General features: G+C 26.7%; 1 protein-coding gene across 3 annotated transcripts in view; it reads left to right on the top strand.

Moving 5' to 3' along the window:
- The window catches only part of LOC127286437 (small conductance calcium-activated potassium channel protein), a 253614-nt gene that overhangs the window by 99808 nt on the left and 138777 nt on the right, over positions 1–15029 (top strand). For 2 of the 3 annotated variants that reach the window (XM_051312864.1, XM_051312865.1), the window contains exon 4: positions 14123–14338. The exons of the other annotated variant lie outside the window; for it this stretch is intronic. In XM_051312864.1, the coding sequence (XP_051168821.1) occupies positions 14123–14338 (216 nt within the window). The remainder of the gene's footprint in view (positions 1–14122; positions 14339–15029) is intronic. 3 annotated transcript variants of the gene reach the window in all.

Raw genomic sequence — 15029 nt, 5'->3', positions numbered from 1 at the left:
TTAGCGTTTCGGTTGAAACGTAATCAATAGGTAGTTGATGCCTTACCTTGTCCCTTTGTACTTAAGCACACACCGGATTAGTCTGCTTACTTGAATGTGATTGAAAACAAAGCTTAGAGGTCTTCCTCTACAACTAGAACTAATACCTATTAATCATACCACTAATTAATAAAATCTAATAAGCAGCGTTGTAATAAATAAATATAATACATTTTTTTTTTGTAGAATCAAAAAGAAATTGGAAAATAGAGTTAAAAATTGCTATTTATGTTATTATATAAACAATAAATTGTATTTTTTTAAGGATATAGGGTTAGTAGATTGTTGACATGTTTACACTTGAAGCACAAATCTTGATTTGGTCAACTTACTTGGTTGCAACTAGCTCTCTAAACTTCAAATACAATCTCTTAGTTTGTCGTTTCGGGAGATTCTTTCGGCTTACTCGACTCGATATAAATTGCCGACCTATAAAACAGACTTCCGTGAAAAAAAATCAGAAACAAAAATATATATACTATACTACTATACTTAAAGAATGAAAAGAAGCCTAGATTGAGGAAAAAGTTTTTTGTATTTTATAATGAAAACCATTTTTTTACCAAAGAGGAAAGTGGAATTTTTTTCTTTCTTAGAAATGAAGAAAATAAATATGGGGCATTATCCACAATGATTAGAATATATATTTTTTTTTTTGATTCTACATCGAAAAAAAGGATACTTTTATTTTCTTATTTCGAGATTTGATGAAAATTACAGAAGTTATGAATTATTGAAATTTGATTTTTTCAAAAACAATGAATTTTTTCCCGCTTATGCGAATTTAATATATTCTTTCTGTTTCTTATTTTTTGAAGTTCAATATGTTATTTATTTTTACAAAAATGCAAATTGTATCATTTATAATTATTTTGATGACTTCGTTAAAGTATTTTTATGTGTTCGCTGTTGCAATTCGTTTTAATTGAATTCACATTTAGTTAAATAAAAAATTAACTTCTGTAATTTTCATCAATTTTCAAAATAAAAAAATAATTATATCTGTTTTTTTTCGATATAGAATCAAAAAAAAAAAAATTGTTCTAACCAAATGTGATTTTTGGAATGAAAATATTGTGGAGAATGACCCATATAGATATCGGAATTTTAAATTCATTATTCTTGAAAAATGAGATATTTAATCTTTTTGTGAGAGTAAACGAAAATATGAAGCTGAAATTTGTAATATTCAAAAAAAACACGAATCAATTTTTAACTATAATAAATTTATTCTCTGGAATATAATGAATCACTATTTATTGATATTAGCCTGAATTTTCATTTCGACGAAATTTAAGAATTTAGATAGTGAATAATTTATAGTTAAAGAAGAAAATGAAAATTTAATTAAACAAAAATTGGGTTTAATGAAAAGGATAATTTATTATAATTTAGCTAAATAAATTCCAAATTATAATTTTCGATACATTATAAATTCCAATTGTTTAATATTGTGATTATAAAAATAATTCAAATGAAATTCTAATCGTATAGCTAAACTTGATTCAATTAAAATTAAATTAATAAAATGGAAATTTTATTAAAAGTTAATTTCATTAAAAATTAAAACGAAAATTGTACCATGAAAACTATATTACTAACTAAATTTCAATTTATGTTCTTCTCTAAAAATATTTGAAATATTTACATTTGTACAGTTGTTTTTTCTCTTCACATTCATTTTGTTGTTTTTTAAATATTATGAAATTCGGCTTCAAAAAGTATAGAATAGTATAATCATTAAATAACAGAATATGCAAGCATGATCCTTGATATGTATAGCATTGCAGTAAATTGTTTGTTCATATATATAAATTTTTATTTACGGCAAAATAATGAATTATATCTAGGGTTATATACGTTTCATTTTCGTTTAGTGCTCTATACACTTTGTGTGTAACTACAATGTAGGTGTACAATGATATCAGCACCAACCATTACTGTGAAAATTTCGAGGCACATTCACACGTGAATTCTGTTACAAAAATAAAAGAGAACTTCCCTTTCATGGGAAAAGCGGTTTGTGTTTCATTTTCATTCATTCAAAATAATAATAAATAAAAAAAAAAAAACGAATTCTTTCATGCAAACAAACGAGTTCAATATCGATTGAAGTTTTTGCGATTATTTTTCATCAAAGTAACAAAAATTCACATTTTAAATATCAAAAAAAATTTCGTAAATATTTGAAATAATTGTCATTTTTCGGTTTTAGAATAAAAATGTTTTCTTTTTAGAGAAAAATAAACATTTTTATCGAATTTCTTTACTTTTTTAGGAATTTTTTATTTATTTTTGGAAAAAATAGATTTTTGTGGTTTTCGCCGCGTCGAGAGTTGCAATGAAAAGAGAGAAAAAAAAACAACAAACGACATATCAAAGCGATATAAAATTGAGCAATTCTGAGTCAATTGGTTTGAAATTTATAGGTAGAGTGACAGATCGAGTGTGTCACGTGATATGGTTGATTTATAGCATTGTTATCTATATAGATATACGAAATGGTGAGAACAAATTTAGGGGTGAAATTGAGTGGAGGGACTAACAGGCGAGAGCGACACACCATGTAAATCCTGCATTCCATTAATTTTAACATAAGATCCCGCACTATGTCATGATATCATATAAACGTGTATATATAAACGGTTTTGTACATCTTGTCGGATATAACCTATTTTTGTAAACATAATCCTGGAAGTCACGAGCGTCTTGATAAATCTTTGTTGGCAAAAAAAAAAAAAAAAAAACAACTTGCAACATTATTCTTTGCATCAAGAATTATTATCAAGAATATTTTGTCATTAGTTTTCTAATCCCCAAAATGCATCAATTTAAAATTGAAGAATTAAAAATTTTTTTCGTCTTCTTTAGATAATTGATATAAATTTAGTTGTAAAAAATGTGAAGATTATAAAATAGAGTTTGACGTTTTGTGTAAAAGTTCACAGTTTTTTTTTTTTTTTTTAGGAAATTAATAGCGTTCTAAATATAGTTTCATGACTCCTTGAGGCAAAAAGACTGCGTTGAGTGTACAAAATAAAAAATTGAAAAAAATTTCTATTGTAAAAATATAAGTTTCATATTTTTTTTTTGAAATTAATAACATTATGTATAAAATTTCATTTTTTTTTATCTAAGCATAAAGATCTTTCGGTAAAGAAAGTTCATTATAGTCAGTCAACTGTGTGTGGTGCGAGTAAAAAAATATCATGTCATAAAGTACAATTTAAATTAAAAATAATGTAAATTGTATAGAAAACGTTTTTCTTTTTTTTTTTCTAAAATGTTGCAAGTAGAAGAAAATTATTTTAGTCAGGTAACCACTTTTATTAATATATAAAAAGTATAGCAATTTATTTTGTGCGTGGATTCTTATACGTTTAAAAATTAAGAAATAAAGTCCAATTTATTGTTTTCTGGACAATTTAATAATAATTAATTATCCCAGTCGCACGTGACTTTTACGAGAAAAAATACGTTCTCAGAGAACCATTTTTAATCAGACAACTCTAAATTTATGTTACAAGAATATTTTCTTAATAATGAAAATTTTTGTTTTTATTTAAAAAATTACATTAAAAAAAAAAAAAAAATGAAAAGAACTAATCAAATTTTTTAATTTCAAATAATTCTGGAAAAATTAATAGAAGAGGCGAAAATAAAGAAGCAAAAACTTGTTTTGATGATAAAGCATATTTTTTTTTATTGATTTCTAATAGAAAAAAAATTCTTACAATTTTGATAAGAAACTAATTAAATAAATCTTGGAGAATAATATTTGTAGAAAAATAAATTCTCATTGTATCCTATTAAAGATTTATTTCAATAGATTAACTTACAGACCCCAATGACATTTCACTTAAAATTTAATTGCGACTACTGAACTATATATATGAGGCATTCTTCGTCAACGGGACCCCCCTGCTCTCCAAAAATGGTTTATGTTTAAATTATCGGGCATAGGCTTAAAATTTAGCTAAAAAGGAATACTTTTAAATGCCGAATGGCACTTTTTGAAATTTCAAAATGGCGGCTGAAATATGTCGGGCGAATTTTCAAAAATTAATTTATTTCACTTGATACTTGTTACTCGGGGGTTTTTGGAGTCGCTGATTACGAATCTGATGTCAGAATTTCAAAATTCAATATGGCGAATCCAATATGGCGGACGAATTTTTAAAAAAGGCCTGGAGATACTTAAAACTTGTTACTCGGGGGTTTTTGGGGTCGCTGATTACGAATCTTAAGTCAGAATTTCAAAATTCAATATGGCGTATCCAATATGGCTGACAAATTTTTTAAAAAGTGATTGGATTTGCTTGAAACTTGTTACTCGTAGGGGGTGCACTTCCGAAAACCCCCCCCTTCCGATTTTAATGAAACTTGGTATACTTACGTAATTTCATGCGCTGATCACGAAAATGATAGTGAAAATTACCGCAAATTTCATTTTTATGGTGAAAACCATAAAAAACACCATAAAATTATGGTTTTTTGCGTTTAACTCGTAAAAAACGCAAAATTAAAAGAAATCGTTCTTACAAAAGTTGTAGAGCTTCTAAAAATGAACATTTTATGTCCTATACATTTTTTACCAAAAGTCATTAGTTTTCGAGAAAAATGCAAAAACATGAAAAGCACACTACAAAAATTACTAATACCACGAAACTGGAATTCCTATAAAGATAGTTTTGAGAGATCGCACATTAAATTTGATTCGTTTGAATATTATATTATTATGATATTATATTATATTATACATATATTATGTATATATAATATATAAGATGTCTTCCCCCCCTCCCCCCCTGGAAGTAGCTCTGCACAGCAAAGAATGCAGAGGCAGGCGAAGCGCGCCATCCCTAGTATCGTTGCTCTCTATCAAAACAGACAGTCAAATTCACATTCTTAATGGTACTGGAAGGTACGGAACCCACCCCGACCCCCCTCCTCCAAGATGTCTTCCCCCCTCCCCCCCTGGAAGTAGCCCTGCACAGCAAAGAATGCAGAGGCGGGCGAAGCCCGCCTTCCCTAGTATCGTTGCTCTCTTTCAAAACAGACAGTCAAATTCACATTCTTAATGGTACTGAAAGGTACGGAACCCACCCCGACCCCCCTCCTCCAAGATGTCTTCCCCCCTCCCCCCCTGAAAGTAGCCCTGCACAGCAAAGAGTAGAAGGTTTTTTATTAAAAGATATTGTCCGTCACATAAGACATCTGCCTCTTGTGGATAATAGCTAGAAGTTGGTGATTTTCACCGTTTTTAAATATTTTGCATTTTTCTCGAAAACTAATGACTTTTGGTAAAAAATGTATAGGACATAAAATGTTCATTTTTAGAAGCTCTACAACTTTTGTAAGAACGATTTCTTTTAATTTTGCGTTTTTTACGAGTTAAACGCAAAAAACCATAATTTTATGGTGTTTTTTATGGTTTTCACCATAAAAATGAAATTTGCGGTAATTTTCACTATCATTTTCGTGATCAGCGCATGAAATTACGTAAGTATACCAAGTTTCATTAAAATCGGAAGGGGGGGGTTTTCGGAAGTTTATCCCTCGTAGGTTTTTGGGGTCGCTAAATACGAATCTGAAGTCAGAATTTAAACATTCAATAGTATGGATCCAGTATGGCGGACTACTTTATTTAAATGTAATTTTTTAATATCTTAATGTCTTTAATGTCTTGTGTAAATACCAGTTAAAGTTGATGCAAATTGATTAAAATACTCAATTTCTTCTAAAGATTTTGTTGAAGAATTATGTCATAAACTTGCGAAATTAAAATCATATTCATTATTACAAAGCAGCAATTTTAGTATATGAAAAATCGGAAAAGTAATATTTGTGACATTCAATTCTATATAAAAATATTCGCAAGAAACTTTACGAAAATTACAGAAAATTTCTCGGGAATCCATTTTTCCGATACTAATCCGGGATTTTCTAGGGAATTTTCCGAGAATGAATACCTTGAGAATATTCAGGTATATTATTAAGTAGGAAAAATCAGTACATTTATTTTTTTCTAGAAAATTATAATTTAGGACAAGTTGCTGTTTAAATACTCATTGTACTAAGATTTCTCATTAGAAAGATATGACAGTGACAGACCGTGTAACACAGAAACCTTTTTTTAAAATTTTTAAAGTTTACGAAAATCTAATAAAATTAAAAAATATCGTCCGATATATTTTACACAGTTAGAATTATTGAAAATTGACCTTATATTTATGTAATCAGCTAACCTAAAAACCAGTAACTAACATTTATTATGTAAATCATATAAGTTAAAATAATCGTTTGTTATATGTGATACAATATATTGAATTTTTTAAAAATTAACTTATATTCAAAAGCAACTACTCTAAAACATCCTTAGTAACAATTTTTATTAAAAAAATTACATTTAAATAAAGTGGTCCGCCATACTGGATCCATACTATTGAATTTTTAAATTCTGACTTCAGATTCGTATTTAGTGACCCCAAAAACCTACGAGTAACAAGTTTCAAGCAAATCCAATCACTTTTTAAAAAATTTGTCAGCCATATTGGATACGCCATATTGAATTTTGAAATTCTGACTTCAGATTCGTAATCAGCGACCCCAAAAACCCCCAAGTAACAAGTTTTAAGTATCTCCAGGCCTTTTTTAAAAATTCGTTCGCCATATTGGATTCGCCATATTGAATTTTGAAATTCTGACATCAGATTCGTAATCAGCGACCCCAAAAACCCCTGAGTAACAAGTATCAAGTGAAATAAATTAATTTTTGAAAATTCGCCCGCCATATTTCAGCCGCCATTTTGAAATTTCAAAAAGTGCCATTCGGCATTTAAAAGTATTCCTTTTTAGCTAAATTTTAAGCCTATGCCCGATAATTTAAACATAAACCATTTTTGGAGAGCAGGGGGGTCCCGTTGACGAAGAATGCCTCATATATATATAAATTTAACGTGAAAGATAAATTCTCGAATGAGAAACGTGAGATTGGCAGATATTTCGTAATTACCTATCATTAAACTTTTAATGCTGAATGCTATATAATTCTCTTGAATCTGCGTACAGGTTAGACGCACAAGTTCAATATATTTCAAAGAAAATCGTGTATACCTTTTTTTTTATACAAATATTGAAAATCACTATGAAAGTACATATCAGTTATTTAACTCTTGAAAGTGAAATTTAAAAAATATAGCTTCTTTATTAAATAAAAAATATATTTTTAAAGAAAAATATAAAAAAAACAAGGAAAAAAATTTTTTTAAATTTAAAAATTAAATACAAAAAATAAAAAGTTAAATTTAAAATAAAAAAAAAGAGAATTATTGAAAACAACAGGGTGTCTATCGGTTAGGGAAAGTCAGGGAAACGTCAGGGAATTTTGTTGGTCAGGGAAATGTCAGGGAAAAGTCAGGGAAATTTCTGTAAATTTCTACAAAAATTAAAATTTTTTGTGAATTTAAAAATTTTTTAATCTAAAAAAACTTGAATTGTTTTTATTATACCATTTGTTACCACCATTAGAAATTAATTTATTGTTAAATATGACAGTAACCATATTTTTGTCCATAGAAAGCAGAAATAAGGTTATTAAAAGGTCAGGGAAAAATCAAAAAATGTCAGGGAGGAGTCAGGGAAAAGTCAGGGAATTTTTTTCTCAATCCTTGTTAGACACCCTGAACAATGAATTGAAAGAAATTGAATAAAATTGATTGAATGTTTGCTCTCATGAAATTCCTATTTCTTTAATAAATTGAAAGCTGCATTACTATCGTGACCTAGGTGCTTAACAATATGCAATGAAGTCTAAACGCGGTTTGCAGGAATAACGCGTTACATGTACAGGAAGTTATCCCTTTGCAGGAAAATTGTTTGAGGTTGGCAAAGCACTCGTTATGTTAAATCACACTGTTAACATCGCTCCAGGAATTTCTCTGACTATATTATTTTTAACTCTAACTTTCAAAACTATTATGTACTTCAAAGCTCTGTCTCATATTGAAAGAGAAGAAACTTTTTTAAAACTTGCGCTTCAAACAATTAAATTAAAAAAAGAGTATCATTTTTGAAAAAGAGACAAATTTTTTGACTTTAATCTTCAAAGTATGTTTTTAAGTCTTTAAAAAATAAAAACTATGTAGATAATGTTTTTTTTTTTATATTTTCTTCATGAAAAAATAAACTTATTTCTTATTGAAGAAAATTTTCATTGTAAAAATGGAATAAATAAAAGATAAATTTCTTTTTCATTTTACATCAGCAATAACTTTTTTACTTGATGCGCACTCTCAAATCAGTAGAAAGAAAGAAAATTGATTAGAGAGAAAATAAAATAGTTAAACTTTTACAATAATGTGAAAAGAAATAAAAAAAAAGTATACACAAATTGCTTTGAATGTTACTTTAAAAAAGAAAAAAGAAAATTTATTCTTGTACAATAACAAAGCTTTTACAACTCTCGATCCTCGTTATTTCCAGGTTTATAATAAAGAGACTATGACAATTAACTTTAGAGAATCTAAAGCAGTTTGATGAACTATTTGAAGATGCCAATAATATAACTATATATATCTGCGGGTAAAACTTTTTAATGGTGCCTTTTATTCCCTCCACCGTGTACCAAGAAAAGAAAAAGTAATCAAAAAAAAGTCTTTTCTTTTTAAAACTTCGTCATTCTTCCAATAAATTAAAATCTACTTTGAAGTTCAGCTTTTGTCGTTAGAAAAAAAAGGATACACAATTTGTTTTTCTTTAACCCTCGCAATTTAGCAAAAAAATATAATAAGTATTACATAAATTTGTCCCTTTTTTTTATTCATTACGCTGCTATCTCCCTCAGAAAAAGCTTGAATCCTAACTAATATATTATATAGTTGGTGTGGTGTTTCGATTTGCACCTACACGTAGCTGAAACTAGAATGCGGAAATCACGAAAGGTGCAATTTGACGTGATTCAAAAATCCCTCAGCGTAGTTTTTCGCACACGCTGATACACCTGCATTTGCTAAAAAAAAAAAAAAATTTGTCATGAACACTGTGTGGCTAAGAGAGATAGTTCTTTTATTGGAAAGTCCAAATCCGTGTTTTTGACATAATTTCACTGTTCCTTTTAATTGAAAATTTTATTGAATATTATCAAATAAGTATTTACTTGAACCAGATATTTTTTATTTAAATTAAATAAATTGTATTTGAACCAATAATTTCTTTATTTCAAAGAAATACCATATCAAATAATAATTATTTGATACAAATAAATATTTATTTGATAATAGTCAATTAACTGATTATTTGAGGTTATTTAAATTTACATTTTTTTCTTTTGAACAATCATTGAATGTTTACTATATTTTTTGTAATAATTTTTGAGAACAATATTAAATTTATAATAAAAATTGAAAATTTAGGTACATTTCAAGTATTACGTTAGCATTAAAAAATGAAATGAAAGTTTTAAATGAAATCGTACTCTAAATTTAAATTAATTAAAAGTGAGCTACTAATTCGCATTATTAAAATTTTTTATTAATTTTTAGTAAAATATTACTATTTGATTTAGTAGTTTAACATTTTTTTTTTACTAAAGATTCAGTAAAAAGTGACTAAAAATTAGATTTTCACTAATTTAAATTAGTTAACGAATTTTCTCTAATTTTTTAGAAAGTACCAAATTTACAAGTCTGACTCATACAAATTTTTACTACTGACATCAAATTCAAAAGAATTTACTGTACATATTTTTTTCAGATTAAAACTTACTCTCTAAATCTGAATTAGTGAAAAGTGAGCTACTAATTTAAATTAGTAAGAATTTTCATTACTTTTTAGTCACTTTTTACTAAAGCTTTAGTAAAAAAAATTATAAACTACTGAATTAAATAGTAATATTTTACTAAAAATTAGTAAAAAATCATACTAATGTAAATTAGTAGCTCAAATTTAGAGAATAGTTTTACTACTTTTAAGAATTCACTTTTTAGTATCTAAATCTGAATTAGTCACTTTTAACAATTATTTTTCACAAATTTTTACCCTCCCCCCTCCCCTTCGAAATTCATTGATTCGTAAAAATTTTCAAACTTTTCTAGACCTGCTTTCCTAAAAGTGAACTAATTTGAATTAATGGCTTTCTTTTTGCTTTTAAATTAGTAAAATTTAACTAATTCAAAAGCAAAAAGAGTGAGTCACTAATTCTAATCCATATTTTTGAGAAACACCGTACACTGAGAAAAAAAATTTAGTGTTTGCAACAAAATTGTTTGGTTAGGCAATTTTTGTTCTTGTAACGAAATTTTGGTTGGCTGAAACAAAGTCGTAGAGTTATCTCAACCAAACATTTGGTTAGGCCAACAAAATTATTTGGTTGAGCAAACCAAACATTTTTGTTGTGCCAACAAAAAACACTCAACCAAATTTTTTGATTGACTCAAACAAATAGTTTGGTTGCTTAAATACCAACAAAATTTTTTTGTTGGCCCAACCAAATTTTGGTTGCTCTGACTAAACATTTTTCTCAGTGTAGAATTCAAATATTTTTAGTTAAAATTTTTACCACTCTCTAAATCTGAATTAGTAAAAATATTTACTAATTTAAATTAGTGACTCACTTTTTGCTTTAGAATTAGTTAAATTTGACTAATTCAAATTAGTAAACATTTCTACAAATTCAGATTTAGAGAGTAATTCAAATTTAGTGAGTATGTTACTTGCGTTACAGACACCAAAATACATAACAAAAAAACGTTTAGTCTGGTTATAACTGTCTTTTATTACTGATATCAAAATTACTTTTACCACTGAAATAAAACTTTTAAAAAGATTTAAAATATGCTAGCGTTATAATTGAATGACCCTTATAGTTGGACTTATTGAAAAAGCAGTAATCAATTTTTTAAATAAATAGAAAATTGACTAAATTGTATTTTTAGTTATATTTAAGAAATTTTAATTACTTAATAATTATTATAATTATAATTAATTCCTTATAGAAATTAATTGAATTAATTTTATTTTTACTTTTGATATAAATAAATATAATAATATGTGTCTTGAATAAATTTACACACAAATATATAAAATTGCACATGCGGCTAAGAATAAACTCGATTTGGAAATAGAATTACTGAAGCATATCTTAGTGAAAAATAAATTTGAGAAATTTATTTCTGTCAATTTCATTTCCAGACACGTATTGTTGATATCAAAGTGCAAATCGTCTACAGTAGTTGGACTTTCCAATAGAACTACGTCAGCACTAGTTCCGAAAGCACATACAGTTTCATGACCCCCCCCCCTTCCCTGCCCTCCGCCTTGACTTTCTCTCTCTCTATCTCTCTCTCTCTCTTTCCACCCGCTCTCGTAAATCAAACAAACCATTTCGTCAGAGGCACATTCTACACACCCTGTACGGCACGAATCTTCGTAATTTCAAGTGTTTCCCCGTATCTCGGTTTACTATTCTCAAATATCTACCCATGTTATCCGTCAATCTCTTGAGTGAATCATGTTTAGAGGAAAATATTTGACATAGTCACTCGAGGTACAAATGACAGTATTTGCGAAATTTTAACAAAACCTTATTTCTATAGAAAATAAAGTTTTCACACTTTAAATCGTATATATAAATATTGAGAAAAAGAAATATTTTTAAATCTATTTCAAAATTAAACGTGTGATAATAGTTGAAACAATTTTTGAAAAAAATTTAAAAATATAAATTTAATTGCAAACAACTTTTCATTGATTACAAAAAATCAATTTAGCCAAAAAATAGTAATTTATCAATTATTTAACAAGGATTCATAATTTATTTAAAATAACTTTTTCCAAATGTTAGAACAGCAGAAATTGCAAAAATTAATTTTATAAATTTTGGTTTATTTTATAAACAGTTTTAATGTCTAATTTCACAGTTATGGCATTATAAAACTTATTTGTTGAATTTAGATTAATAATTTATTAATCAAACATAATTTATGGAGAAAAAATTGTAACGACAGCATAGTTCTTATCGTTTTCCTATTTCAGTTATATGGATTTTCTCGTAAATACTACAAAGATTTATACAAATATTACATTCTATTCTGTAAAACTAAAAAACTGTTTTGTAAAGCTTGCTGTAATTGTTTTGCAAAATTTAAAAATTATTTTCTAAAAATTACAAAATGTATTGTAAAATTTAAAAATTATTTTTTAGATTTTAAAAATTGTTTTGTAAAAACTTTAATTCAGAATTTCCAGCTTAGAGACACTTATTGCATCTGGAAGTTCACTTATTAAATTAAAAAAAAAAAAGTTTCAATTTACATTATCTTTTTGCAAAAACGATAGAAAAGCTATTCTTCACTACAAAAACTAGTCGTCTTAAAAGTGCAAAAAACGTATTTTTTTAAGACACATTTAGTGTCTTAGAAGCAAAAAACGTCTTAAAACAAGACGTTTTTTGTACTTTTAAGACGGCCAGTTTTTACAGTGCGTCAACATATTTTAATAGAGACACTGTTTGTAACCGTTACAATATTTTTCTCATGTAAAAAGAATTCAACAAATTGGCTTTTAACAATTAATAATTTTCCATTGGAACAATACATTCCATTTGTGGTAACTTTTTTATATTAAAAAAAAACTAAAAATTAAAGTACTTTAAAGTTAAAAAAGTTTTAAATTTAAATAAAGAAATTTAAAAATTACAGTTAAGAAAACTATGTTTACAGTTGATAAAATTTTTTATTCAAAAAGAAGCTTTAAATATTTAAATTTAAAAGTGAAAAATTTAAATATTCCATTGAGTTGTCATTGTAAAAATAAAATCTTATTTTAAGAGATTCAAAGAATTTTATTTCAAGTTGTAACATTTTTAAGACAAACTTTATTGATTCTTTTTGCTGAATTTTTATACTGATTGTCAGCGCTTTAACCCTCCGCCTACTCATGTGACTGTTATCGTCTAAAATCGTTTATTCCAACGTCTGATGGGGGATTAAGGGAATTACGTTCTTTAACGCTCTCAGAGAAGGCAGTAGGTTAAAGGTCCTGTATTTAAATTATCAGATAAAATTGGCAGCTTTATGTTGAATTTAAGAAAAAGTTTTTTAAAATTAACGCTCCAAAATGGGTGAATTTCAAGTGCTTTCTAAAATTCACATATATGGGACATTCTTTCTCATACAAGTAAAAAATTAAAAGTTATTTGATTGGTTTAAAATTATTATGAAGATAAAAAATTCCTAAAATATCAGCTCATTTAAAAAAAAATTTATAAAAACTAAAAGGAGTTAAAGTCATTTTCAGTACTGTTCTGGAAAATAAGACGTAATTTTAATAAAAGAGATATTAAAATTTAAGAAAAAAATTTTTTATCATTAAAAAGCATATAAAAAATACCTTTAAATTTATTATATAAAAATTAAAATTCGTAAAATTTTATTACAGCAATATGAATTTGAAAATTACTGTGTCACTTGAAACTTCAGAATTCTAACTTCTTTCACTTTCTACAATTTTTTTGAATGAACTAATATTTTACGGATTTTTTACTCTTATATATAATAATAAATTTACCATTGTTTCAAGCCAATTCAATATCTTTTAATTTTTACATTTCATTTGAGGAAAATTGCCTTATCTTATTTTAACACATCAATTAAAATTTTTAAAAAACATTATTTTAAAAATTATTTTAATTCCAGATATATCTTAAATAATAAGAATTTCTTTCTACTCTAATTGTACCATAACTATGAAATGATTTAAATTTTTCAATTAAAATTCAATTTTCTAATTAGATATCCCAAAAATGAAAACTGTTAATTATATTTTAAAAGAAGGATTAAAAGTGAAATATTAAATATATATTTTAAAATTAATTGATGTGAAGCTTTTGCAATATTCTCTGTAGACAAAGAGTAATTATATAAGAATGTTATATTTTCTTTATTGTATTAGAATGAATCTATAGTTAAAAATAAAAGTATATAATTTTTAGTTAGTGTTTATATATGATAATAATTATAATAATAATAATAATTAGTGGAGCATAAAAAATGATCGTGATACTTAAACACCGTAAAACACTCAGTTTCCCTGGTTGTGCAAATCGTCGCCTACCACGTCTGCAACAACACCACCTCCACCGGTACCAAGTTCTTGTTCCGGTTCTGGTTCCGCTTCTGCATCTGGTTCAGGGGCCCAGGGCGTCGTTCTCTGTCCACGAACATTGGCTCAGGTTCGCCGATCCAGGCTACGAAGAGCCCTCACCGAAGCAACTGCCGAGACCGTCAACTACGTCAAGACGGTGGGAATACCAAAAAGCAAATTCTTAACTCACAATATTAGTCGTTCTCCAAATCACACAAAAAAATAAAAAAGATAAAGCCACCAATCACTCTTTAATATTAACCTGCATTCTCAAACGTATTCTCTCTATTATCGTTTAATTCACAATTTTTCCCACTCCCCAAGAAGCGCATAATTTCACAGTAATATGATTTGAAAGATTAGTAATTAGGGTATAATATTACCTACTACTTGGGTCAAGTTCTCAATTTTTAAATATTATAATCGACATTTTTCTAATTTTATTATATTTTTTCATTTTTTTTTTTTAATTTTGCTTTGAATTTATTTCTCTTATAAAAAATAAATAAATTTTCTAACGAGTCATTGGCGTCACTCTGTCTACCAACGTTTGCTATTATTATAATAAATAGCACTCTCACATAAATAATTTATTAATAATTATTTTATTGATTGGGGATTAATTACTTTACCGATAATCAATTAAATAGTCATTAATTAATTTTATTTACACGGAGACAAATATTTCGCATTGATTATATATAAATTATGATTGATATTTGTGCAACAGAATATATTTAATTGGCCCAAAAAAAAAATTTGATTGATTAAATAAATCTTTGTCTGAATGAATGTGAATTTAATTACCAAAAATTTTGCTTGGCTAATTAAAAAAGTTCAATTGCTTA

This window comes from Leptopilina boulardi, unplaced genomic scaffold (genome assembly GCF_019393585.1).
Source record: "Leptopilina boulardi isolate dan_hultmark-lab unplaced genomic scaffold, ZJU_Lbou_2.1 LbouV2_354, whole genome shotgun sequence".
NCBI lineage: Eukaryota > Metazoa > Arthropoda > Insecta > Hymenoptera > Figitidae > Leptopilina > Leptopilina boulardi.
Note: the sequence above shows the minus strand (reverse complement) of the source record. Positions and strands in the feature narration are given on the sequence as shown.